The sequence below is a fragment of the Melopsittacus undulatus genome, chromosome 5, assembly GCF_012275295.1.
Source record: "Melopsittacus undulatus isolate bMelUnd1 chromosome 5, bMelUnd1.mat.Z, whole genome shotgun sequence".
Classification (NCBI taxonomy): Eukaryota; Metazoa; Chordata; class Aves; order Psittaciformes; family Psittaculidae; genus Melopsittacus; species Melopsittacus undulatus.
In genome coordinates, this window is record NC_047531.1 from 46513981 (window position 1) to 46541453 (window position 27473).

At 47.2% G+C, this 27473-nt stretch overlaps 1 protein-coding gene across 2 annotated transcripts; it reads right to left on the reverse strand.

The window, feature by feature from the left end:
* Positions 1-1014: 1014 nt before the first annotated feature.
* On the reverse strand, positions 1015-23382 carry CYTH4 (cytohesin 4). 2 transcript variants are annotated; one of them, XM_005150374.3, is made up of 13 exons: positions 23184-23382; positions 17590-17672; positions 13516-13616; positions 13196-13262; positions 11011-11129; positions 10591-10671; positions 10051-10163; positions 9343-9491; positions 7617-7728; positions 7113-7189; positions 6679-6750; positions 5727-5881; positions 1015-2087 (listed from the first exon to the last, which is right to left on the reverse strand). In XM_005150374.3, the coding sequence occupies exons 1-13, from the start codon at positions 23380-23382 to the stop codon at positions 2015-2017; spliced, it is 1401 nt and encodes a 466-aa protein (XP_005150431.2). In that variant the 3' UTR covers positions 1015-2014. The 2 variants fall into 2 exon arrangements, with proteins under 2 accessions (XP_005150431.2, XP_030905809.1); XM_031049949.2 differs by lacking the exon at positions 10591-10671 and having other exon boundaries at positions 23184-23303.
* Positions 23383-27473: the final 4091 nt, after the last annotated feature.

Consider the following 27473-nt stretch of genomic DNA (forward strand, 5'->3'; position numbering starts at 1 on the left):
GGATTTGGGTGAGGAGGGTCTGTGAAGGGCTTGGATAGCCCCTGCTGTCATAGGAATGATCCAGCTAAACTCTAGGGAGGGCTTAGACTGCACAGACTGTGAGTAGAAGAGAGACTCAAGGCTACAAATTGATGGCTTTTGCCACACAGAGCATGAGCCTGGGAGGTTCAGGAACAGATATTTCTCACCCAAATCCTAGGCTCTGGAGCATCTTTCATCAACCAAGTGCATATTTACATTTCTCTTACATATATTGGAGATGTTGCCAAGGGGGCATATTCTGACTTCACCTCCCACCTCTGGACATGACCCTGCCCCCCTGCATTGAACCCAAAGCAAGAATGAATGTGTGTGCAAGCACATGTGCTCTAGAGTGATGGGCAGCAAATTCACTCTGTATCACATCAGTGACAAAAAGATTCAACACAGGAGACATTTGCAGGCGAGAGCAGAAGAAAACCTTCACGTTTCTTCTCTAGGGTGAACGCGTGCTTCAACTCCGAGATACACTCCCTGCCTCTTGAAATTAATTCAACATTCCTGTGGCTTGGATAAAAATAACTGGAATGAATAATCAGTCTGTGCTGGCCCTGCTGCAGATTGCCTGGTAGATAGAGCCCTCTGCAGGAAGAAAAAAGGCAAGAGACAGCACCAGTACTAGAAGACACCACAAAAGGTAACAGATAAAAACCAGAGCTTACCACATCCCTTAACCCTGCAGGTGTAGTTGTCTCTAGTGAGTCTCTGGTATTTGCCTCTGTGCTGCTCCCAGTTTGCAGTGTTGCATCTCCTTGCCCCTTTCCCCTCATCCCATTACCTACTCCCATGCTGCCCAGCATCTGTCTGCTTGCACCATGCATTAACCTGTCTGCATTTTGGGTGCAGTGCAGAGCTGCGGTGGTGCTCAGGCTGCTTTGCAAGGCACAGGGACACAGCCCTACTATCTCACATCCTCTGCCTTTATCGCTGAAACGATCATGTGGGCCTGAGTTTTGGGCTTGTTTCAAGCACTTTTATTTCTTCCTTTACACAAGAGACAAAAAACCCCACCTCAGACTCCAGATGAAAACAGTGTGTGTAGATGGGTTTGCCTCAGTGTGTGTGTGCTTGTGTGTGTGGTGTGTATACAGCCTTCTGGCTGCATGCCTTTCAGATACAAAGCTCAGGCCTCTGCGGTGGTACAAGGAAGCAACCTTTCTCGAGGAGCCATCAGCCAGGAGGAGAGCTAGTGTCTGGGTTTCTTATGTTTCGTATGGAAACCTGTGGTAGTCCCTGAGTCTCAAAGCAAAAAGACAAAAGACCCAGAGCTGCTTATCTGGTCCTACAGCCTCTCTACACTCAGTTATCCCTTATCTCCCTATCCTAACTTCCTAAAAACTAGGACTTAGTTACAGATCAGGGTCCTCCCAGGATTACAGCCCTCATGACTATAGAAAGAGGTAGAGAGGGTTCTCTTCTGAGCAGAGGGATTCTTATCTTACTCTGGTCTCTGGTTTCACAGTGAGATCTTAGATATCAGTGGCTCCTTCTGTACCACAGCTACACATCTGTTCATAGAAAGGAAACCACTGGGCTGCTCTGCAACTGACTGGACCATGCTTGGTGGCTCTGAGAGCACCTACATGGCTCCTCAGAAAAATACCCAGGCCTGGTTTGATGGCAGGAGGGGCTGGAACATTCTGGGGATATTCTTGACTCCTCTCAGATCCTGTCCTACATGCCTGGAGCTATATAGGAGAACCCAAAGGCCAGCTGCTGTTGAGCCTTTACATTTGGACATGGGAAGCGCCATGCCCATTGTTCCAACAGTCCTCAGTGGGTTGCATGCTGTGCCTCTGCCTTCAGTTTGAAAAAGGAAGAAGCAAATCTTGCAAGTTGTCCTATCAGTCATCTTCCTGTCAAGTGGGAGGCAGAGGGAATCAGTGCTCCCACATTTCTGCACTGGAAGAGCCCAGCATGGGAGGGAAGCTGTCCAACAACTACATCTTCCTGCTGTCAGTGGCCAGGTCAGAACTCAGTTTTTGCTGGCAATCTTTTTCTTACGGGCAGATACCAGATCATAGAAAGGATCCTGTGTGATGCTCATCCTGGAAATAAGAGCAAATGGTAGCAAAAGTAAGAGACTTAATGCTGGAAAGAAGCACAAGCAACCTAACTGAACTTGAACTTATGTGGGTGCTAAGGATATAGATAGTAGTAGCCTGAGGAGTATAAAGAAGGACTACAGAGCTCTGGGAGGGGTGGTCAGGGGTTCTTGAGCTTAGATAGTCTTTTTGACAATCTCCAAGACACAGGGGAGGACCTTCCAAAGGCAAGGAGGATTGGACAGGTTAATAAATGGTTAAAAGGGTGGTGTCATAGTCAAGGGTTTGGGTGTCTTGGACATGGGGCCCACATTTGTAGGCCAGGCCTACTGGGGTCTGGTGGAACTGCTCTGATAAAGAAAGGGAAGAGTGGCTTTGCTGGGAGGCTTGCCAGACTTGTCAAGGATGCTTTAAACTAGTAGTGTTGGGGGAGGGGAGCATCATTCCATCCCAACGCACCCAGTCAGTTGCCAGCACCTATAATAAATACTCTGAGCAATGTAGTAATATTCTAGCCGCTCCAGCCACTGAGCTGGCTTCATTTGGAGCTCGGATCAGATGCCTCTATACAAATGCCTGTAGCATGGGGAATAAACAAGAGGAATTAGAGACGTGGGCACGTCTACGGGGCTATGATATAATAGGCATCACTGAAATATGGTGGGATGGCTCATTTGACTGGAGTGTTGGAATGGAGGGTTATAGGCTTTTTAGAAAAGACAGGCCCAGTAGGAGGGGAGGGGGAGCTGCCCTTTATGTTAGGGATAGGCTGGAGAGTATGGAACTCTGTCTGGGGACAGGTGATCAGTTAACAGAAAGTTTGTGGGTCAGGGTTAAGGGGAAATCGCTGATGGGACACATTACTTGGGGATATGTTACAGACCTCCTGATCAAGAGGAACCTGTGGATGAAGAACTCTACAGACAAATAGGAAAAGCCTCACGCTCACAGGCCCTTGTTCTCATGGGGGACTTCAACCACCCTGACATCTGTTGGGGCGACGGTACGGCCCGGCACAAGCAATCCAGGAGGTTTCTCAATTGTGTGGAAGACAACTTCCTTCTGCAAGCAATAAAGGAGCTGACGAGGAGAGGTGCCCTGCTTGACCTCGTGCTCACCAACAGGGAAGGGTTCGTTGGAAATATGACTCTCCAGGGAAGTCTTGGATGCAGTGATCATGAGATGGTCGAATTTGAGTTCCTCAAGACAGTGAGAAGAGCATGCAGTAAGCTCACTGCCCTGGACTTCAAGAGAGCAGACTTTGACCTCTTCAGGAACCTGCTTAGCAAAGTGCCATGGGATATAGCCCTAGAGGGCAAGGGGGCCCAAGACTCTTGGTTAACATTCAAGGATCACCTGCTACAAGCTCAGGAGTGTTGCATCCTGACTAGAAGGAAGTGCAGCAGGAGGGCCAGGAGACCTCCTTGGATGGATAAGGAACTGCTGAGAAAAAATCACAGGAAAAAAGAGGCTTATAAAAGGTGGAAACAAGGACAGGTGGCCTGGGATGAATACAGGGATGTTGTCAGGGTAGTTAGGGACCAAGTTAGGAAAGCTAAGGCCCAATTGGAGCTAAACTTGGCAAGGGATGTTAAAGATAATAGGAAGGTATTTTATAGGTATGTAGCGGCTAAAAAACAGACTAAGGACAATGTAGGCCCCCTCCGGAAACTTTCAGGAGAACTGGTTACACAGGACTTGGAGAAGACTGAGGTTCTGAATGGCTTCTTTGCCTCGATCTTCACTGGCAAAGGCTCTGACCACAGCACCCGAGTCTTGGAAGGCGGACGCAGGGACTGTGAAAACCTAGACCTTGGGCCCACTGTACATGAGGATCTGGGTCGAGACCATCTTAAGAACCTGAATGTACACAAGTCCACGGGGCCTGATGAAATCCATCTGCAGGTCCTGAAGGAGCTGGCGAATGAAGTTGCTAAGCCACTGGCCATCATATTTGAAAAATCATGGCAGTCAGGTGAAGTTCCTGATGACTGGAAAAAGGGAAATATAACCCCCATTTTCAAGAAGGGGAAAATGGATGACCCAGGGAATTACAGACCAGTCAGTCTCACCTCTGTGCCTGGCAAAATCTTGGAGCAGATTCTCTTGGAAGGCATGCTAGAGCACATGAAAAAGAGAAATGTGCTTGGTGACAGCCAGTATGGCTTTACTAGGGGAAAATTCTGCCTGACCAATTTGGTGGCCTTCTATGACATGACTACAAAAGTGATGGACGGGGGTAGAGCAGTTGACATCATCTACCAGGACTTGTGCAAAGCGTTCGACACTGTCCCACATGACATCCTTGTCTCTAAATTGGAGTGTCATCAATTTGACAGGTGGACCACTTGGTGGATAAAGAACTGGCTGGATGGTCGCACTCAAAGAGTTGAGGTCAATGGTTCAATGTCCGGCTGGAGATCAGTAACGAGTGGTGTCCCTCAGGGATCGGTGTTGGGACCGGTCTTGTTTAATATTTTTGTCGCTGACATGGACAATGGAATTGAGTGCACCCTCAGCAAGTTTGCCGATGACACCAAGCTGTGTGGTTCTGTTGATATGCTGGAGGGAAGGAATGCCATTCAGAGGGACCTTGACACACTTGTGAGGTGGGCTGATGCCAACCTCATGAAGTTTAACCATGACAAGTGCAAGGTCCTACACCTGGGTCAGAGCAATCCCAGGCACAGCTACAGGTTGGGCAAAAAGGAAATTCATGGTAGTCCTGCGGAGAAGAACTTGGGGGTGTTGGTCAATGAGATAAAGAACATGACCCAGCAGTGTGCACTCACAGCCCAGAAAGCCAACTGTATCCTGGGCTGCATCAAGAGGAGCGTGACCAGCAGGTCGAAGGTGGTGATCCTGCCCCTCTACCCTGCTCTCGTGAGACCTCACTTGGAGTATTGTGTGCAGTTCTGGTGTCCTCAACATAAAAAGGACATGGAACTGTTGGAACAAGTCCAGAGGAGGCCACGAGGATGATCATGGGACTGGAGCACGTCTCGTATGAAGACAGGCTGAGAAAGTTGGGGCTGTTCAGCCTGGAGAAGAAAAGGCTGCGTGGAGACCTCATAGCAGCCTTCCAGTATCTGAAGGGGGCCTACACGGATGCTGGGGAGGGACTATTCATTAGGGACTGTAGTGATAGGACAAGGAGTAATGGGTTGAAACTTAAACAGCACAGGTTTAGATTGGATATAAGGAAGAAATTCTTTACTGTTAGGGTGGTGAGGTACTGGAATGGGTTGCCCAGGGAAGTAGTGAATGCTCCATCCCTGGCAGTGTTCAAGACCAGGTTGGATGAAGCCTTGGGTGACATGGTTTAGTGTGAAGTGTCCCTGCCCATGGCAGGGGGGTTGGAACTAGACGATCTTGAGGTCCTTTCCAATCCTAACTATTCTATGATTCTATGATTCTATGAACTGAACTATGTACAGACCCACAGCAGAGGATTTAGCTGTGGCTAAGGATTCCCCAAAAGGGACCTTAAAACTTTGAACTTAAGAGGCACCACAGTTGCTAGAATGCAAATAGTTCTTTCCACCCCCTTTTTCAGGCTTTGGTAGCCAAATAAACTGCCTGACCATTTGTCCCTGGGGCTGAACAAAGGCAAGCTCTGGCCTCCATTTCTGGTCTCCTCACCGTATTGCCTCAATCCACTCATCACGTTCTGCTGGTGTGGCTGCTGAAATCTTGTAGGACTGATGTTTGCCTTCGACCACCTTCCCATCCCCATCTGTTTTGCAGGCTTTGATCTTCTGCCCTTTGCAGTTGGGAATGAAGAGCTCAAAGCAGTTCTGTCAGAAAGGGAGTAAAACAGAGCAGTAGGGGAGGACAGGGTGGAACAAGGAGACTGTGCTGCCTTCAGCCATGGGGATAGGTTGAAGGTGAAAAAGGAGAACATTCTGTCTCTAAAAGGCAACAGAACCTTTCCTTCCTCATCCCAAGAATCCCCCTATGAGTTAGATCTCCAAGATACCCCTCTTAGATAAATATACCCTTCCTGTGAATGAATGGACACTAAAACAGCCTTTATGGAAAGATGGAGCACCAACAGCTACCAGAAAACACCCTCTGATATCTGTCACTTTGCTCCACTCATGAAGATGTCTTCCCCTTTGAAGCTGATGCAACATCCTCTCTTCTGCCTGTCACCACACAGATAGAAGGCACATTCAGGGACATGACACATCAAGAATGGGTATCCACAAAAGATGCACAGACTGAGTGTCACTTCCTGGGCAAGTTTCCCAACACCACAGCACTGTCTAGTCTAAATGTCCTGTAACTGATTACGGAGAATCATTGGAGAGAAACTGAACCCCCATCTCCTGGGTGATGGTGCAGAATGAGTAAGGAGTCAACTATGGACACTCATCTCAGCCCCCCTACACACACAAAAAAACATACAATACAGCCAGGCAAAGGACAGCTCTCCCTTTACATCAGATCTTCCCTGGTAAAATACAAACATGTTTAAAATACTACCATAGTTTAGAAGAGGCACAAGGCAGTTTGGAATGGCACTTTCCCTCTAAGAAGCATGGTAAGACCTGAGCCTATATTAGCAGAGCACCAAGCAAGGGAGACTTACTGGCTTTTTGGGATCATCCACCTTCCGGACTGATAGGTTCTCCAGGGGGATAATGCCCAGAGGTTCTTTGTCCTGAAGGCAAGGAAACATGAATTAACACACTACATGCTCCCCACATCTATGCCAACATACAGAGCCTTTCTGATTTACCAGACGTGCCTTTATGGGGGTGACAACAGCAGTGTATGCCTGGGGAGACCCCCTTCATTTACACAGTGGGGGGGCTCAGTAACAGAAGATCACAGCAATGTCCAGCCTCCCTTCTCCTCAAGAACAGAGGAGAGGAAATAGTGCAGGAGAAGAGGTCTGAGTTCTGTCTGGGAGCATAGGGTAGTAAGCAAGAGTTGCCTTCCTAACCCTCTGCTCCCCCCTGGCTCCAAAGATGCTCATAACCACACAGGACACCATTTCTTAACCAGGAATGAACCCTTTACCGTGGTATATTCAAAGTAGTAGAGGCAGTTATCGGTCAGAATGAACCAACGGCGTTTCCAGGTTTTCACACGTCCTCCTAAAGGCAATGAGGTTCCAAAGCCATTAGTCACACATTTTGCTGTTTGTTCCCATCCCATTCCCCCTCAAGCTCCAGACACACACACAGAGGCATTCCCTCCCAGCAATCCCTGCAGATCAGCACCAAGTAGGTGCTCGCTGCTGATGTGAGGCTCTGTGGTGGGCATGCATACACACAGGGAGCAAATTTTGCTCTGGTGAGGCTGTGAATGAGGAGAGGTGAGAGAGATCTTTTTCATCCCGTGTTTTGAGCAGACAGAGCATGCAGGAGCTGGAAAGAAAGAGCAGGCAGCTGGTTTCAACAGCAGATGTCAGCCTCACCCCACCAAAGCAGAGATGCTGGTGGGTTCCGGAGGGGAGATCTGTGATGGGAGGCAGGCAGCAGGCAGGGAATTCAGAGGAGCCAAGGAGATCTTTTACCTTACCTAGTTTCAGGAGCCAACCCTCACGGTTAGGGTTAAAGAAAGTATGTGTGAGGTCATTTCCATCGTCCTCTGGTATGGAGAATGGCTCGTTCTTTATGCTTTCAAACAGATTCTGCCCCAGAGCATTGGTGGGAGAAAGAAAGAAAGAAAGAGGGAAAGAAAAAGACAGGTTTCTGACCAAGCTTGTACACAACTCTCCTAAGTCCATCTGCATAATCACTCTGTTCCTACAGGGTGAGATGGGTGAAATGGGGAGGGGAGAGATCAGTGGGTACTGGGATACAAAAGCTCTCAGTCTGCAGCTCATAGGGTCTCAAAGGGGATCATCAGCTCTTTTCTGCATCCAGTGTCATAAAAGGGAGACTCAGTTTGGAAAGGCACAGACACAAAAATGTGCACCCATATGAAGAGAGGCTGCAGTGACCAAATCCAGCATGTCACACGAGAGCCACTGTGGGTAGCTAAGGCACTGGGAGGGGGAGACATGGTATGGCAGAGATTGCAGATGTGTCTCTGCATAGGGCCATTTAAGCCCTTGGTTGGTGGTGCCAAACACTGTGCTGAGAAATTGTATATAGAGACCAATACACACATTTAAATGACAAGAAGTAGGCTGATTTCACAGATCCAAAGCCTTTGCACTGAGGGAACACAAAGGATGACATTCATAACAGCAGTGACAGGGAGGCAGGTTACTAGTTTTCAAGAGATACAAAAATGTTGCTCTTATAGGTTGGATATGCCATCATTTGTTACACAAACCCCAAGCAAAAATACCCCAACAAACTGAAACAACTACAGGCTCCTGCGACTTCCCTCAAACTGCCTGAAAGAAATGGCACTCCGGAGAAAAATCCAAAGCCTTTGCCCTGAGGGAATGCTGCTTAGCAAACCCAAGCGTGGGATGTAGGCATTATCTTTGACAGAAGACAAGTTACTCTCCCCAGGCTGGCTGGGTGAAGCTAAGCACATGTAGGCAGGCTGCCCACCTCTACCTTGCCTCAGAGGGCAGGTCCATGCCTGCTGAAGCTTTGGGAAAATGGTAGCTCCCGTTTTGCTAATGGATGCATCCCCTGTTTCTGTCTCCCTTGATGTGCATCTTCATTCTCTGGGATCAGAGGTGCCATGGACCTGCTGAGAGCTTTACAAATGCTGGAAGAGATGCTGGAAGAGACACTGATGCCCACTTGGGGCTTGTTGGTTCTACACACTCAAAGCTATACCCTGATGTATGAGAGGTCAGGCACTGGTGTCCTGACTGATGTGAACACTGGAGTCAGCTAAGACATTCAAGCATGAACAAGGGAAAGGGATTCATAAACTGGACCATGATGACATTGTCTCACACACAGAGACACAAGAAACAGACAGTCCCCTCGGGACTAGGACTTTCAAAGCTGGCCAAAAGAGTCAGGCACCCAACTACATCCCACAGAGCCGAGTGCCTCATCGTACAGCCTCCTACGTAGATGACACACAGACACTCACGGCTCATGTCTTTTTCTCTCACACAGTTACAGTATCTGTCCCTGTCTCACACCAACACACTTGAAAACACAAACTTAAACTGATACTGCTGTTCCCTGAATGGCTCCAGCCACATCTCTCTTGCTCCATGTCTTCACCAACAAGCATATTACACTGAGACCTGTGGACCTTTGCTTCTTGGTGGACCCCAAGTCAGAGAAAGAAGAGAGACTGATGAGAAAATGGGAGGTATTCGTACCTTTAAGAGCTCTTCTGGCAAGTCCCCTCCATTGTCAATGCCTCTGTTGATGGACACAAACCTTTCAAAAGGGGGTTTGTCTTTCACATTGGGGTTGTGCAGGCTGGTGTTAAGCATGATGATGGAGAAGGAGAGTATATAACAGGTATCTGGCAACAAGAAAGAAAACCAGGATGAGTGGAAATTTTCTTAAAGGGCAAATCAATACACCTAATCAATCTTAACAGGCAGCTTTGTATCCAGTCACTGGAAAACAGCACTGTTCTCTCAGCTGGAGGAGGAAAAGGAAGATGTCCCTTCTAATAGGAGAAAAAGGGACAGAGTTGATATCCTACAATGGAGGCGATCCTATCCCCTCAGGTTAAAGGGGCAAGTTGGGTAGATCTGGTCTGACAACGACTCTGCCAACAGGAAAGTTTCTACAGACCCATGTCTGTCAGTGTTATTGTTGCTGTGATGGGGTGTACCTCATGTGGAGCTGAAGCACTTCTCAGTTTATTTCCTGTGGGGATGGACTGGAGGAGGAGGACTGAAGACCGTCTGTCTGTTGAAAAGCTTCACAAGAACTGAGCTGCCTCCTTCAGCTTAAGGGGCAACATTCACACTTCCAAGTGATGCCCTCTGTGCTTTGTGAATGGAAGAGGAAGGCTCCTCTCTCTAGTAAACAGTGGAGCTCAGCTTCAAAGGCCTTCTTCTCCCTATGCCTACCTGTGGACTGGAATACTCCTGGGTTACATTTGCAGTACCAGTTGGCAAAGGCCTCCATCATTCGATCAATCTTCTGCGCCTCCCCAGGCAGCCGAAAGCTCCATAGGAACTGTCTGTGAGAAGCAACATATCACAGAATTAGATTCAGAGCAAGAGACCTTTACCCCTTCCCTCAACCCGCAGGGCACCATGAAAATGAAAGAAGTCATCCCATCACAATGGAGACAACATGGTGCTTGAAGCAAGAGCTCTGCTCCTCTCTCTAGAGATTGCCTGGGCTCAGCACCCACAAACACCCTCAAAGCAGGAAGCAGACCAAGTATCCTGGAAGTCATGGCTCCTCTTCCCTAATGAGGAAGTAGAGACTTCAAGAGAAAGAGTCCTGTCAGGAAGGTGGCCTATAAGAAAACAAGATGCCCTAAACCAGAGTCACTTTGTCACTGTTTCAGCCTAGTAGGGCTTCACAAGCTTCCTGGGTGGTAAGACCCAATGACTGAGCAGGCTCCTGCCCCATCTCCTGCATCCTGCATGCTCACTCACCTCAGTGCCTGCACCAGGTTGAGGTGGGCAAACTCATGACATGCTACAAAGGCTTGGAGGATCTGGATGTTCGTGGGGTCCCTGGGAGAGGATAGAGGAAAGGGTCAGAAGAGAGCTTTGCACTGCTCAGTTTGAATGTCCCTTGGTGTGACAACATGTGCTCTTGCTCCATCTCAACCTCCACTTCCCCTCTGACCAACAAGAAGTCAAGAGGCACACTCTTGTCTGGGAAGACTGATCCCATTGCAGACAGGAAGAAAGGTAGCTCATACAGACAGCCTTAGCCATGCTCCCTGGGCTGTACTGCCCACCCAGCCCACTGCAGTTTGAGGCACCTGACTGAGGTCACCTAAGTAGTTGAGAGGGGCCAGGCAGGACAGGTCCTCCAAAGGGCTTCCTAGTCCTGGCCGTGTCACTCACCTCCCACCCAAGTAATCCCCAATGGCTGCCTTGTTCAGGCCTTCACCCTTGTGCAGGAACTTGGCGATCTCCTGCAGGTCTGAGGACAACAGCTGGTGCTCAATCAGGTACTGGATCCCCTGGGGAAGGAGAAGCAAGACAGTGAAGTAAGACAGCTCGGGGGGGTAATGTGAAAGTAGGACCCCAACACCCTGGTATCAGCCTTCTTTAGCTCTCATGGTCAAAAAAAGGCAAAAAAAGGCAAAGTCAAAATAGTAATTTTTAACATCGTCAATCAAAATATCTTAGTGCTCTGCTTCTAAATGTATATTTTTGTGAATTAAGCTAAAGATTTTTTTTAAGAAGTTATAATTAAAAAAATATACTCAGACAAAAATTTGGGCTTGAGACAAAATTATTTTTCCAGGATCTTCTTCTACACAATAAAACATAGAGGTCTGCAGTCTTTTCGACTCCATCCTCCCCAGCCAGGAAGGTTGGAATATGCTTTTTTAGGGAATATAGAGGGTCTGAGCTGAGCTGTGGAAAGTCAACATCCTGTGTTAGAGGGAACTTCATGATTTTCAAAGTCACAGAAGGTTGAGGTTTTGTGCAGATTCTTAACGGTATCCAAAACCGCTGTGACTCTACAGACCACATTGCAATTCTCCTCACAAAATGCAATAAAGGAATGAAAATTGTTTTAGATCCATCAAAATGTTCTACTTCAACAGAATCAATTCACTTTGCCTTGTAATATATAAAAAACTATGTCTAAAATGCCCCAAAGAAAAAGCCATTTCAAAAGAAGGAATTGAAATGTTTCTGAGATTTTTTTCCACACTATTTTCTCTTTTTCCCCAGACAGATTTTCAGTAAGATCAGTTTAATTTTGCAAAGCATTGCAATGATAAGGGGGCTCCATTTTCCAGAAGAAAATGTTTCTCCCAAAAGGTTTTGCTCAGGCAGATTCCTAACGCTTACCTCCTCTAGCCTCAGGAACTCGCCCTGAGACCTTGGAGATGGGAAGTCATTTAAAGTATCAGCACTGCATGGACAAAGTGCAATCTTAGCAAGGAGGGGCAATGAAAGTTCCATACATTGCAGCACCTCTCAGCCTAGGGCATGTAGCAAAAGGGAAGCAATAAACAGATCTGCATAATAAAGGCATGTAACACAACTTTTCCACCAGGCTGATTGGCGTTGGATTAATAAAGCTAAACTGTTTTGGGGTCAGAGCTAGTTCAGATACTTCCGTACAGCATGGCACAGTGCCACAGAGAGAGATGCCTCTGGGGCCTCAAACCAAGGTCAGACAGAAAGACATGATGAAACCAGCCCTAAGTACTGATATCACTGCTGAGACAGCTCCCACTGGCAGGGGGATGTACAGAGGACTGGCAAGCCCTGCAGCCGTGGTGTGGACACTTGGGAAGGTATCTTGAGGATCTCAGCAGGGTAAAGGAGGAGGAGGCATGAAAAGCTGTCACTCAGCCCAGCAGCCACTGAAGATGCCAGCTGTGGTGGTTAAGCTGACAAAGAGCAATCATTCAATCGCAGCTTGTGGTTTTCCTTACTGAGCTCAAATAAATGGTCCACCAGTGAGGAGGAAGGAAGAGGAAACTGTGTTGCTCGCACCTTCTCTACTTCATCATGACAATTTTAGAGCTTTCTGCAGGGGGCTGAATGCTGTGGAGTCTGGACCCCACCGGTCAGAGTCACAGAAAGTGGAAAACCTGTATTCACTCCGCAGTCCAACCAGTACAACCAAAACTGTAACTACTTCCAAAATGTTGGAGTCAGCTTCTTTTCTTCTGCTCTGAATAAGCCAAGGAATCTGACACACTCTCAAAACTCCCCTTCCTACTTCATCTCTCTCCATCACACTGTGGACAATTCTCACACAAAAAAGAGAGATTTGGCTCTCTTAACACATTGGCAGTTTTAAACCACCCTCCCTCTATTTCTTAGTTTTGGGTTGCATGTGATGGGATGGCCTATAGATACATGATGGGGGGCTGGGGGTCAACACAACTTGAGCATATCAGAAGACCGTATTCAGGGACAGGATGCCACTAACTAGTAGATAGTAAACCATGCTCCCATGCAGCAGTTCCTTTAATATGGGTGTCTGCAAGTGGACGAGGAGACAGCGGACACTCTTCTTCCCAGCTTTTTCCCCATAGGTGAAATGAGCAAATTCTACCTTTGCAGGGTCCATGTTGAATTTCTTCCTTCCCAGGGACAGAAGTTTATCCCTCTGTGACAGTTTGCTGCAAACAAAAAGAAGGAAAATAAAACTTCGAATAAAGGGCCATGTTTCAATTCACTCACAAAGTAACTGAGATATCTCAAGGATAGGTGTTTGACTATCCAGGAATAAAGAGAAATCTCAGGGGAGAGAACGGTATTCCTGGCCTTATTTCCCTGTCCTTGTTGTAAACTACATCCCAGAGGTGTTTGTGTTTTTTCAACATCAAGAGAGAGACTTTGTAAACAAAGGAATACTCATCTTGTCCCACTTGCCTGGTCTGCTTCCCAGTGTTATTGTCTGCCTCTTGCCTCTCATCTGCATTTTGGAAGCACTCAATCTGTGCAAACACTTCAGCAATTTGTTCCTTCAGTTTCTGCAGAAGAATGAAGAGGAGAATGAAGGTGATGAAGAAAAACCAGCAGACACATACACAGAATGTCTGACTTCCTCAGCCACAGGAAAAGGACAGGTCAGATGGTCACTACCAGCTCAGGTTGTCTGTGAAATGGGTACTGCTTTAGCTGACCCTGCTGGATTCTGGGTAAGAGGAGCAGAAGGATATCCTCATGTTTGCTGTCCATCAAGGCTGGAAAATCAAGCTGCCCTCCAAGGCAAGCGCCATGTGCTTACCATGGTGGAAGCAATCACTGGATGGTTGTAAACATATGCTGTGCCCCACGCCACTGCCCGGAACACTATCCTGGGCCTTAAGAAACAGATTTTGTGGTGACACGACACCCCAGAGAGAACAGAGTCAGACAATGGGACTCATTTCCGGAGCAACCTTATAGGCACTTGGGCTAAAGAGCATGGCATCGAGTGGGTATATCACATCCCCTACCATGCACCAGCCTCTGGCAAAATCCAAAGTACAAAGAGCTGTTAAGAGCTACACTGAGAGCAATGGGTGGTGGGACACCAAGGGGTGTATTGGGATACACATTTATCAAAAGCCACCTGGTTGGTCAACACCAGGGGATCTACCAACAGGGCTGGCCCAGCTCAGTCAAAACTTTTGCATACTGTAGAAGGGGATAAAGTTCCTGTGGTGCACATGAAGAGTGTGTTGGGTAAGACAGCCTGGGTTATTCCTGCTTCAGGTAAAGGCAAACCCACTTGTGGGTTTGCTTTTGATCAAGGACCCAGGTTTGCTTGGAAAGTGCAGTGTGGAGAGTGCGCGAGAGAACTCATCCAAGTGTTGATTTCAGTTCCTCCAGCAATGTCAGATGTGACACTCCTTCCATTATGCCCATTTCCTTCTAGCTTTTACTTTGCATAGCCCTGCTACACATCCAGAAAAAGGGAAGTGGAACCAGTAACTTTGAAGTTAATATGAATCCTGAAGTGGCCACATTGTGAAAAGCAAAATTTTTAACATACCTATTGTCGTGGTTTAAACCAAAATCAGCACAGTTTGCTCACTCCCCCCCGCCCCACTCCCCCGACTCCCGGAGAGTTAGGAAGGAGAATCCAAAGAATGTAGCCCCCACGGATTGAGATAAGAACGGTTTAATAGCTAAGGTATAACACAATCACTACTGCCACTACTACTACAAATAATAATGATACAGCAAACAACAAGTGAAGAGAATACAACACCTCACCAGCCACCGATCCATAACTCACTCCACCCTGCCCGGCCAAGCACTGCGTGCTACCTCCCACAGCGCTCCACCCCTTCTGGCTCTCTCCCAGCTGCATCCTGGGCATGACGTGCTATGGTATGGAATACCTCTTTGGCTAGCCTGGGTCAGGTGTCCTGTCTCTCCTTCCTCCCGGCCTCCCTCCTTCCTGGCAGAGCACGTGCTCAGAAAAGGCCTTGAACAAAAACTAAGCAACTGTTCCCAGCCCAGAAGTCAAAACACAGCACTGCACCAGCTACAAGAAGGAGAAAAATGACTGCTACAGCTGAACCCATGACACCTATCATTCAAATACCATTGAACAGATATCTGTCTTTAGGTGGATAAAGAAGAAAGATGGAAAAAAGAAGAGTAATCACTACCAAATTTTATAAACTCAATTGTAGAATTCAGTCTCCTTTAGGCCTGTGACAGACCAAGGCTTCCTTGGCTGGATGTTACCAAGGGAATGAAGGTGTCTATATCTGCTTACTTCCATTCTGCAGTTATGGCTCTCCTCAGAGCCAGAGCACATTGCAGCTCTCTTCCAGGAATCACCCATATTCTTCCCCACACAAACCAGAAGGGGAAGAAGGAATGTTTTATGACAGATCTTGCTTCAACAAGAAGTGAGGATGCAGCTGTGGTATGCATCCAGAGAGAGAAACTGAAGTTCCCCAATATCCCATAATTTAAAAGAGCTTCTGGAATTCAGTTTTGCTCTGGCCTTTTACTCTGCTGTGCTTCACCAGTCTCCAGAGCTGAGATTGTTCCTTATGGTGCTTTACGTATTGCACAAACATAACAAAGCCATGATCTCCTGATTTTCAAATGATTATCAGTTTTGTTACTTTATTCACTTTCATCTTTTGGCAGTGTAACCAGCAAGTCTAGTTCCATCCTTTCCTCTCCTTCCTCTTCCCTTACCAGTTATCCCCCCAAGTCTTTGTGTTAAGGGATATTGCTAGATACTTTCTGAAGAATTCCACTTGGGAAAATGTCTCTAGTTCTAGGTTCTCTTTCACCTAAATCCATCCTGCTCCATTGGACAATGCATGCCTCATTGGTTAATGGCTTTGGGATTCAGAGTGTGGGTCTGTATAGTCTAGCAGCTATAGTCCATAGTGGGTAGAAAATGTAGCACTCCAGTTCAAGAAACCTGCCTTCAACAATGCCCACTGCCTATTCTGGAAACCGAAGAGACAAGAAGTACAGCAAGCAAACCACATGCACATTTACAACCTGTTTTGCAAGAAGGGACAAGACACCTGATTTGCAGCAGAGGTGGTGAGTCTGGAAGCCTGAGAAGTAATGAAACCACATTCCATGATCGTGGAGACAGAACAGAATAGAAAGTATATGGCACCATGCATGACTGTGGTGTGATATTAATGACAGATTTAGAATCTGTCACTTTCCGACATTTTAGGAGTTAGCAGGGAAATGTTTATCTGCTAAAAGAAAATAAGAAAAGCAAGCTCAACCACAGAAACTTGTGTGGAAGGTCCTGCGGTCACATCTCTCTAAAGAGACAGGATCCTCCATGGAGGACTTGTTAGAGGTGCACAAACCAAACGAAAGTTCGATAAACACAGGGGATGTAGCAGGTAACTGAGACTGAGATGTCATTACCAGGTAATCAGTGATTAAAAATAGTCATAAATGGTGAGCCAGATCCCTGCCAGTATGACTTGGTGAAGTCACAGTCATTTGCTTAATCCTAAATATGCAGTCCCAGATCATCCCTGCTAATGAGCTGACCAGCCTTTCTCAAATGTCCAATTAGGGTAGAATCATAGAATCATAGAATAGTTAGGATTGGAAAGGACCTCAAGATCGTCTAGTTCCAACCCCCCTGCCATGGGCAGGGACACTTCACACTAAACCATGTCACCCAAGGCCTCATCCAACCTGGTCTTGAACACTGCCAGGGATGGAGCATTCACTACTTCCCTGGGCAACCCATTCCAGTACCTCACCACCCTAACAGTAAAGAATTTCTTCCTTATATCCAATCTAAACCTGTGCTGTTTAAGTTTCAACCCATTACCCCTTGTCCTATCACTACAGTCCCTAATGAATAGTCCCTCCCCAGCATCCGTGTAGGCCCCCTTCAGATACTGGAAGGCTGCTATGAGGTCTCCACGCAGCCTTCTCCATGCTGAACAGCTCCAACTTTCTCTGCCTGTCTTCATACGAGACGTGCTCCAGTCCCCTGATCATCCTCGTGGCCTCCTCTGGACTTGTTCTAACAGTACCATGTCCTTTTTATGTTGAGGACACCAGAACTGCACACAATACTCCAAGTGAGGTCTCACAAGAGCAGGGTAGAGGGGCAGGATCACCTCCTTCGACCTGCTGGTCACGCTCCTCTTGATGCAGCCCAGGATACGATTGGATTTCTGGGCTGTGAGAGCACACTGAAGCTGGCTCATGTTCATTTTCTCATTGACCAACACCCCCAAGTTCTTCTCTGCAGGACTACCATGAATTTCCTTTTTGCCCAACCTGTAGCTGTGGACTCCTGCAGTAGAGTACTATAGGCTGGATATAGACTGGTGGCAAGTATGCCAGGGCAGCCTGTAGCTCAGGACTGGATCAAGCCAGAACAAATATCTTCCATGCAGGAGCACTTCTGCATGGCTTTAGCTGTTAAATGAAAACACTCTTTGGTGAAGACAGTTTTTAGAAGGCTAAGCAGACAAGGAACATGATGGTCCTTACCTTAATGTCCTCCAAAAGCTCCTGTCTATGCTTCCTGATTGTCTCTATTTCAGCCTTTTCAGCTTCACTCAAGTCAGTTGACCCTGGAAGAAGAAACATGAGTGTGAGAGTAGTGCTGGACCAACCAGACCACAGGAAATGCTTCAATGTCTCAGCACCTATCCTCTCCTAGGGTCATGTCACAGCAACCCCGATGTTTGTGTTTCAGCATCTATGTGCCCTGCTGTTGCAGTCACTGCACTTCAAGCTTTGCCCTATAAGTTATTCGCAGTCCAGAGTGAGCAGCACAAGCCCCTGTACTCCTCCTAGCAGCCAGATGCTATGCTGGTAGCCCTCTGATCTAACCCTGAAGCAACCCAGCCTATTCAACCAATTTTCCTTGCTGTGAGCACAATGAGGAGGTTATACCAAATGCTCTTTGGTGGGCTATATGTCAGTCATCTTTATGTACTGAAAAGCTGTGACCTAGATAGTTCATCTGCATCCAAACCTCCCATAAAGAGCCATTGGCTTCATGGGTTGATCCACAACAGCTAGATGCAGAAATGTCTTAAGAAAGAGAACTGAGGTTTTCTAGTCTAAGGGCAGGATATGGTGGGATGGAAGCTTTGCTGAAGAAGAAGCATCTGTGGGAGGCTGTTATTCTGTGGGCTACAGACAATGCAGAAATATGAGTAAGCTTTCTTGCAATCTACAGGAAGTCAACCAGGTACCAGCAAAGACAAAGTGACCACAAAATGATTCATAAAAGACCTAGAAGAATTGGGGTGACAGCACTGCTGCTAAATATAATCCAGGTGAAGCACAGCCTCTTCATCAAGGAGAAGGAGAAGGCTGCAGCCCCAAGAGAAGCAAAGCACATTGTGAGCTCCAAGAAAAGTGCCAGGCACTCACACAAGGCTGAAAGCACTGGAGCTCCAGGGATGCCACTTCAGAACTTGCAGAGCCCTTGCTGCACTTAAAGGGTGCAAGACAAAGCTCCCCTGGGAAGCCAGGTCAGGTCACTGGATGCCCTGCTCCACTGCTTCATAAGCCAAAATCCCCTGGGCCTCCCATCTTCCTGGAAAAAGGGGAAGTGTCACCAGCTGCCTTGGAAATTCTCTTAGAGTGGATCTCACATGCAAAACAACTGCTATAAATATGACTGGAGAAAAAAGGGGAAGCAGCCAACTAAGACAAAGGAAAGAGGACAAGGGCAGTCATCACAGAGCCCATACACTTCCTTACTGCCATGGGCACAACAGCTCAGAGAGACCTGCATCCCACCACCTGGATCTTTCCCCCATCTTCATGGTGGTTCATTCATGTGCTAAGCCTGTCCTATTAATTTTCTCAGGCTGAAGCCTCTCTCCCGTGGCTCTCTCCCACTGTTTTCAAGCGTTGCATTCCCTGGGGAGAGGCTGCTGAGTCTCTGGGAGGAAAGCGCCAGGCAAGGAGACAGCATGAAGCCAGGGCAGGAAGGACCCGTGTCCCCTCCCAGCTCTGCAAGCAGTCCTCTTCAAGAGCTGAAAGAGGCTGAGGCAGGTTGAGAGGGGTGGAAAACCTGTGGCATTCCATAGCTAGCATCAGCCAAATCTGTGTGGGATGGGAAAACAAGCAAGCAAACAAACAAACAATCAAACAAAAAGAAGCAACAATAGCAAACTCTATGCAGTGGCTTTGCTGCTTGCTGTTGCTGACTTCCCCTTGACTGTCAGCCCTGTGCCTGTGAGCAGTGTCTGGGTCTTTCAGCTTACTTTATGTCTCCCACTATCCTCTCCATCTCCCTGACTTTATGTCTCTCGTCTCTATGGGGACTGGTAGTTGTGGGTAATTTAATGACAAATCACCACTCAGAAGCTTTGTCCTGTATTTCTTTCCACTGCAGCAGCACACAACTGAGGAGCCTCCACTTCCCCACCCCATCAGCAAAGTTTGTGGTGTGGCTGGTTGCTGTGCTTCAGTTGTTCTGTGTAAACTGAACCAGACTAGAGCATCTTAAAGAGATCCAATGCTCCCAGAGGGCATCATGTCACCCACATGACCCCTACCATGACTGTAAATAACTCAGTCCCTCTCCCTCCTGAACACTGAAAACCCCTGCTCACAAGGGACTTACCTGTCCAGTTTGTCTCAGAATGAGAAAGGTGTGGAAAGGTGTGTGGAGAGAGTGGGGGAGAAAAAGCATATGCCTCATGGAGGAGGGGAGGGAATCGAGGGATAAATAAGCAGGAAAGGGTGACATAGGAAGGAAAAAAAATGGATGGATAAAACTTTCAGGGCAACTTAGACGGAGCTGCAGGAAAGGTCCTTGTGAAGTTTCCTAAGTCTCCGTAGCAGCTAAAGTTCCCATTTGCCTTGGAAAATGATTCTGAGGTTGGTGCTTGCATGTTACGTCTCTTCGCTAGCAGAAGGCCTAATACCATGCTCAAGGGTGCTCTGAGGCTGCTCGTCAACATTATTGCACACATTGGGGTCTGCAGTTAGGAGGAATGAACTCATAAGACTAGTCTGGGAAACCACCCATGGAAAAACAAAGAAGGTAGGAAAAGCAAAGAAGGTAGGAAAGGCAAAGAAGGTAGGAAAGGCAAAGAAGGTAGGAAAGGCAGCTGAATAGATGAGAGCAGGTTGCTTTGAATTTCCTTCCCCCTCCACACTGAAAAGAAGGCAAACTGTCAGGAGAAGGACACTTGGAGTGAAGCACCATCTGCTTCAATGCTTGCAATGACAGAGGGAATTCATCTCTGCACCAGGCAACTGAGGAATGGCTTCAGCCTCATCAAAGTCCTCAGTACCACCAAGTTTCACTTCCCCCTAGGGCTAGGTCAGGACACAGATGAAGCATGGCCCTGCTCAGGGTTCTCTGCACAGGGGGAAATCTCACCCTGATGAAGAACAACCCACAAAAACACCCACAGGTTTCAGGGAGATGCTGTCAGCCAAACCTATGCTGAAGTCTTCCAGATCAGACACAACACACAAAGAAATGGTTAGCATCCTCTCCAGGGAGAACATGAAGTTGCTGCTTGGAAGTAATTTTCAGAGCGAAAATGTTGAAAGCACATCACATCTGCAGGGCTTACACTTGCTCTTGAGGTTGTTTCCCCACTGTCAGGGCAGACACAGGTAGAAAGACCTGCCATAGCTCTTCATGAATTGCATGGGCTTGTGTTTTCAGTGCTGTCACTCAAAACAGAACACAGACTTCAGTTCCAGTTGTGGTGACTTACACCCTCAGCTGACCCATCTGGAGGGCAGGTTGGAGTTACCCAAAGGCCCGGGTACTCATGTGGCCAGAATAAAGTACAGTTTGCTGGTCTCATTCCCCACTGCAAAGGGGTATGCACAGCCATCCAGGTGCTAAGTCAGGCTTTCAGTCACAAGCAAAAGTATATGAATAGGAAGACAGCTTTTGGAGCATGGATATGTGGTCAGTGAATACCCAGGACAGCTGGAGGGATGGACTGCAGTAACAGTAGGTGGATGTTATGAACAATGACTACTCCTATAGCATTGTTGCAGAGCATCCGTGTGCTACCCATCTACAGTATAATAGCAGAGGTTCAGTTGGCTTATTTGTAAAGCAATACAGGGCTCTGAGTGTGGCTGCTATAGGGTTTGGGCACTTCCACCCGTGGCAACACACAGGCAGAGCAACTTGATGGGCATCTTCTGCCTGGATGAGGCTGTCTGGTGGAAGAATTTCACGTGAAGTTCCTTTCCTTCTTTGATATGGCTGTTGCGTCATCTCCAGCACAGACTACCACCTACCCAACCAGCTACCAGGAGGCCTTCCTAAATTCCCTCCAGCCCAAACTGTCTCCCTCCTGAAGCCACTCCACAATTCTCTTCCAGCTTGTGTCAGAAGAAATTCAACATAGACCTCACATGGGTCTAATTTTCACATTCCAGCTACGGAGAGAAAGGTGTGAAGAATAACTTATGTTGTCTCCTGGTCCCCTTTATTCTACATGACAACTTAGAGCAATCAGGATAGCTTCCAAGCACTTTTGCCTGTGTCTCTCCCTCCACATATCCTAGCACATACCATGGTACCAGTCTGCTCTCCCATGTTTCATACACCCACCTCAAGGATCTGGCATACTGGCTCTGTGGTTTCACCTAAACAGTAGCTAGAGGGTCCTGAGGGAAGCTAGAAGAGGACATCCACTGCAGGGAGAGCAGGCTCCCCACAGGCATAGGTCTCATCCGCACACAGCTGTGGCAGACAGGTACCTAACAGGACGATTGCATCTGCAGGTAGGAGTGATTCCAGGAAAAGCTGTGCTATTGCTGTGCATAACTTTTAGGACATAAATAACTCAGTAGCACATAACTTGACTGAAGGACTGTGTCAGGCCATCAGTTCTGAGAGCCTCAGTTACTGTGTCTCTGAAAAATAAGACAATAAGCAGCAAACCCCACCATCACCACCACCTCCATCCTGCCCAGTTTCTCCTGGAGAAGCTCTATCCACAGTTGCTTTCATTGATGAGGGCTGGGTGATCTGAAGAGGCACAACTTCACCAACATTCATAGCCAGATGCTGGTGAGAGTTTAACTCCCACAGTTCCACCAATTTTCCTGACAAGCAAGGCTGGTATGTGGTTTGAGCATGCCCATTCCTTGGTCAGCCACCTAGGAACTGAAAGGTGCAGAACAATTGTTGAAACTGAGTACTGCTTTTTCCCTTCACTCTGTGCTCTATATCCTACACGCAAAAGCCTGTGAGGATAGAGAGTCAGACACAGCAAGGCTATTGCAAAATGATCCCTTTCTTCCTGGCTCTTATTCAGCCTATTCCAGTTCCATTCTTCCTATCTTCTGCTTTTGCATACACACAGCTTCCTCAGCCAGAGGCTAGAAATGTTCAGACTGGCAGGATGCCTTTCCCTGCTGAATCCCAAGCACTTCATCCACCAGCTGCCAAAGCAGGAAACAAAACCTGAGATCTCTCTCACTTCCTCAGATGTGGCTTATCTCCTTCCACCCACATTGGCCCTTTGAGATTATTTCAGGACCAGGCAGGACCACCTGCAGATGGAGTTTGTAGAACCCTAATACAGCCGTTTACCTTTATCATGGACATACGAAAGACAGATTCCAGCTCCAAAAGCCTTGCAAGCATGCTGCACTGGGATACCCATGAGCACAAGAGGCTCTGCAAAGGCAATCCAGCTCCTGTGGGCTCTAGCGAAACAGCACTGAGGAGCCATGTTGCATGAAGAGAAGCCAAAGTTTTTAGACGCTCATCCTAAGTATCACATATACCCTTGATACCCCTGAGTCAGTTCCCAGCTTAGCTCAGGACCACCAGCACAAGGAATATCAGCAGTAGACACTCTCAGCACAAAGGCCACTCAAATCAAGTGGGAAAATTTCTCCCCATGGATAAGAGATTTGCTGATGGGAGAGCACGTAGAAATAAAATCATGCCTAATGCCAAAGACTGACAAGGAATTAACTGCACCACCAGGGATCTTCCACCACCTCATTCCTCCAGCCACCAGCCTCAGCATCCCCTCTAGCAGCTGAGATTTCATGGTGTGCTCTGCTCTGTCCAACTGAGCACACAGCCCTCACAGAAAACAAGGCAAAGGATGGTCAATGCTTACCAGCAGGACAAAAGTCCATCCTGAAGAGAGCAATATGTTTGCAACACAAGTGTTGCTCCTCCTTGCCTTCTGCTTGTTCAGATGCTTTACAGAACTGAAACAACTGGGAGTCAATGACCAAGCTCGTAGCAGCATTAGGGGGGGCGGGTTGCCCTGTGACTCCGCCCTTCCTCTCCTCATCCCTTCGACCACATCTCATGAGCTTGCCTCAGTGAAAGGAGCTGTATGTGATACCACTGTGAGCTAACAGAGGCTCCCTGGACATTTCAGATACACAAATCCACAGATGCATTTCCATCCCAGCAGCTTTTCTGGGAACCTCTGAGTCTGTGTCTCTGATTGAGGGGGCTGAAATGAGCAGTAAGAGGCTTTTCTCTGAGAAACTCTGAGGCGAGGGAAAAGGGAAGTTCTTGATTCAGAAAACCCATCTGATTTGGGAAGTGGTTTCATTTTAAAGGAACAGTTCTTCCTGGGTTAATTCTGTAACAGGGTGGGGTGTGTGTTGTCATTGCCCCAAAACTGGAGGATGGTTGATGGAAGGGAGAATCATAGAATCACAGAAGAGAGTCTCTCCCTTCCTTTCCCTCTGTCACTGCCCACTGAGTGACTTTGAGTCTTGCTCCTTTTTCTCCCACTAACAAGCTGTTTTTATTTGGAAGCCTTGTAAATCAGAATGGAATGAACTGGGGAAGTCTTCTCTCAGATTTATCGGTACCCCTGCTGGTTGGGGACCTGGCCTTAGAGGACAGTTTTGAAAGCATTTGTGCTGCTCTGTTCACCTGTGAGGCAGAGGGGTGCCCCTTTTCCCCTGTTCCCTCCACATAGCCCCAGAAGGCTGTATGCTTCCTCTTGAGCTGTTATTTGATTGCCATGGGATTTATGTGGCAGATCTCTCATATAGGCAATGTGGGAAGAAAGAAGCACCATGTCAGCACCAGAAGAACTAATGATTGAATGATAGGTCAAGGTAAAATTCAAACCAGGTGTGATGTTCAAACAGGGCTCTTGTCTCCTTTATCAGGGCTGAAGCTGTAAAGGGGTGGCTTCTCTCTGTGCATGAGCACACACCTCTGAAGCACTCTACATCCTTAGCTCCATGACCTGTTGCTGTACTCACAGCAGGTCTTGAGCAGGACCACAAAACAAGTTCAGACTTCTACCCAGCATTCTTCCATGAGACAGCAAGGTAGAGTTTGCAAGAGCACTGCATGTGTAGAAAAATAAGAAATGTCCTTCTGACTTGTCATGCAATCAGAGCTAGAACCTCTGTAAGCTTGCCACCATTTAGAACAGGTTTGTATGAGGCTGAAAGTCCCTGACTCACTAGAAAAGTGTTATTATCGTCCCACATTCCCATTAACTGAGTCTGGTCTGAGATCCTCTGGAGAGGATAAGTGGCTCTTTAAAAGGCTTGACGTGAAAGTAGGATCTGGCTGAAAACTCTAGCTAAGGTCCATTGCTCTAGGGCCATTTAACCTCACAAAAGCACAGCTTGCCCTCCCTTTCTCTCAGTCCCTTGTGTTTGCTCTAACCTGTGGTTATGCCATAGCTTCAGTGACATTATTGGAGAGGACAAGCACTCCAATGACCCTTCAGTGAAGAGTGGGGGATATCCCAACCTTAAAGATGTCAAGGGGTGGCAGAAACCCAGAATGAATCCACACAGGCAGTTGTAGGCAGGGTCAAAAATAACCTGTGATCTTTAGGAAGAGTCAGTGGTAAACATTTAGCACTCACTTCCTGTGGTCAGTGTCAATATTTTCAAAGAAGCAGCTAGAAGCTTATCTGGGAGGGATAAAAGGAAAGAGAAGAGAGAAAGCTTTATTTAATACAAACTAATTTCAGACCATGACACCCATGTCCACCCTGGCCTTTGTTACACCTGCCATGTCATAAACCCAGCCAGGAAATAAGCACCACTTGGCCAATCCCTTCCCTCCCCAAGTGGGATGGGGAGGATAATCGGAAGAATGCGAACCCCATGTGTTGAGATAAGAACAGTTTAAAAACTAAAGTATAATGTAATACTATTGCTACTAATAATAGTGATAATGATAAGGGAAATAATAAGGGAAGAGAATATAAAACTGAAGGGGAAAAGGAAAAACCAATAAACACAAGTGATGCACAGTATAATTGCTCACCATTTGCTGACCGATACCCAGTCTGACACAAGCAGCAGTGGTCCCTTCTGGGTGACTCCCCCCAGTTTATGTACTGGGCATAATGTGCTGTGGTATGGAATACCCCTTTGGCTGGTTTGACTTAGATGTCCTGTCCTGTCTCTGCTTCCTCCCAGCTTCTTGTGCCACTCTTCACTGGCAGAGCATGAGACTGAAAAGTCGTTGATCAGGGTAAGCATTACTTAGCAACAACTAAAACATCAGTGTGTTATCAGCACTGTTCTCAGAGTGAAGCCAAAACACAGCACTGCACCAGCTACTAGGAAGAAAATTAACTCTATCCCAGCTGAAAACAGGACAACACCCAATGTCCGTATTTAATATTTATCAGAGGCCTGCCTTCAGGTCACAAATTGCCAAGAGCCCACCCCTTGTCAACTCAATTTCTACCTTGAGACTCTGGGCCACATCACAGGAGAATTTACTACCCCACAGTCCACCATGTCCCAGTTCCTGCACTGAGTCCAATGTGTCACCTCCAGTCTTTCCATCACTGTTTTCCACAAAAAAAAATATTTTTTTAACAGTCTCGCAGCTGACATCAAGCAGACACACCAACCTAAAGGACTTCCTTGAGAGATCTGGTCTTGCCTGCCACAACCGTAGGTGACATGTATAAGCTCTCGATCAGGGCTGTTCTGTGGGCAGGCCAAACCACAAGCAAAGACCAAAATGGATGTCTCTGTGCACTGCAGAGGTATTCTTAGCCACTCAGAGAGCAATGCAAAACCTGTACCTTTGTCTCTGATCCATATTTGTTTCATCTCTTAACTCCTTGATGCTGCCTTCTTCCCACCTGTCTGTTGGAATCCCTGACTGCCCTGTTTTGAGACCTTACTCGCCACTTTCATTCTCCTGGTTCTGATAGCTTTGCTTTTAACAGTTGTTGGCTTTAATGCACTCTAAATGCTCTCAGGTATTTCATCCAGAAGAGTCTGAATGGGTAATGCACCATTAAAAGATGACATAAGTGTATTTCATGCAAAAATTAAGCCCCTGTGAGTTGTTTTCTCATAAGGGTACACAAGAAGTGAGACAGAATCATACTTCTAAGCTAGTTCTAGAGCATCTCCCATTATTTCCAAAGTGAAAGGGAAGTATGTCTCCCTCTCCAGGTCCTTAGTCCCACACTCATTTGTATGGTGCACCAACCAGTTTGGTTCCAGACTTACCCTGAAGCAAAACAAGAAGTCTTTCTTTTAAGAAAACCTAGATGCAAACAATGTCAGTTTGCTTGAGCACCCCAAACGGGCAATACAGATTAGTGGTTAACTCAGGTGGATACCAACACTACCTCAGCAAGCAATGCATCTGGAAATGCCCTTAAGGTAAATAACATATGTTCTGTGGTTATGGCATGAAAATACTGTGAAAGGCCTACAAAACAACCCTCTCATTTCAAGTTAAAAAACAAAGAGAGAAAGAGGAGAATGAGAAAAAATGAAGGGAGGAAATGGAGGAGAGGAGGGGAGAGGAGATTGGAAAAGGTCAGATATGTCTTGGGTTGTATTGGGGTGGTATTTGGCCCTTTTTGTCCCCTCCTATCACTCCTCTTCACACCCACCAGTCCATAGGTAAAGCAGTGTGTCTCTTGTGCCTCCAGAGCTGTTGGGAAGAGGGACAGGAAGAAGCAGATCCCTGGAAATCAGCTTTTCTGGTACAGAACTGGGGTTAGATACAGTAATTGTTTCTGGCACTGCACATCCTTCCCAGCTGTGGTTATCACAGGCTGGGCCTGTGTAGGCAAGGGTTGGGAGTGTGTGCAATGGGGACATTCAGGCTGGTCCAGCAGCTCTCAGCTCATCAGGCATGGACATGCCTCGTCAGGCAGATCAATACCCCAGGCTGATCCCCGTGCCTCCTGTGCTATGAACCACTTTTTCTCACAGGATGCTCCCTGTCTGTACACAGACTTAAACTGGAGCTGGAAATATCTGTTATTCTGGTGGCCACAAAGGAAAATATTAAACCAACAGCACTGGTGCCTTTTCTACTACTTGGTATAGGCTTAAAATAATTGCGTAAATAAGAAGGAAATATAAATATTTGCTACTACCTTCAAGGGGATAAAGACAGGGACAAAGTGACATTTATTTCTCTGTGCCAA

Bases quoted from the DNA above. Each gene is read 5' to 3' on its own strand.
- CYTH4 (XM_005150374.3), bottom strand. From the start codon at position 23,382: ATGAGATGTGGTCGAAGGGATGAGGAGAGGAAGGGCGGAGTCACAGGG. The intron at 17,673-23,183 runs GTAAGCATTGAC...TTCTTCTTCCAG, and splicing joins GATGGACTTTTGTCCTGCTG to GGTCAACTGACTTGAGTGAA. The intron at 10,672-11,010 runs GTGAGTGACACG...ATCCTCTCCCAG, and splicing joins GGGGATTACTTGGGTGGGAG to GGACCCCACGAACATCCAGA.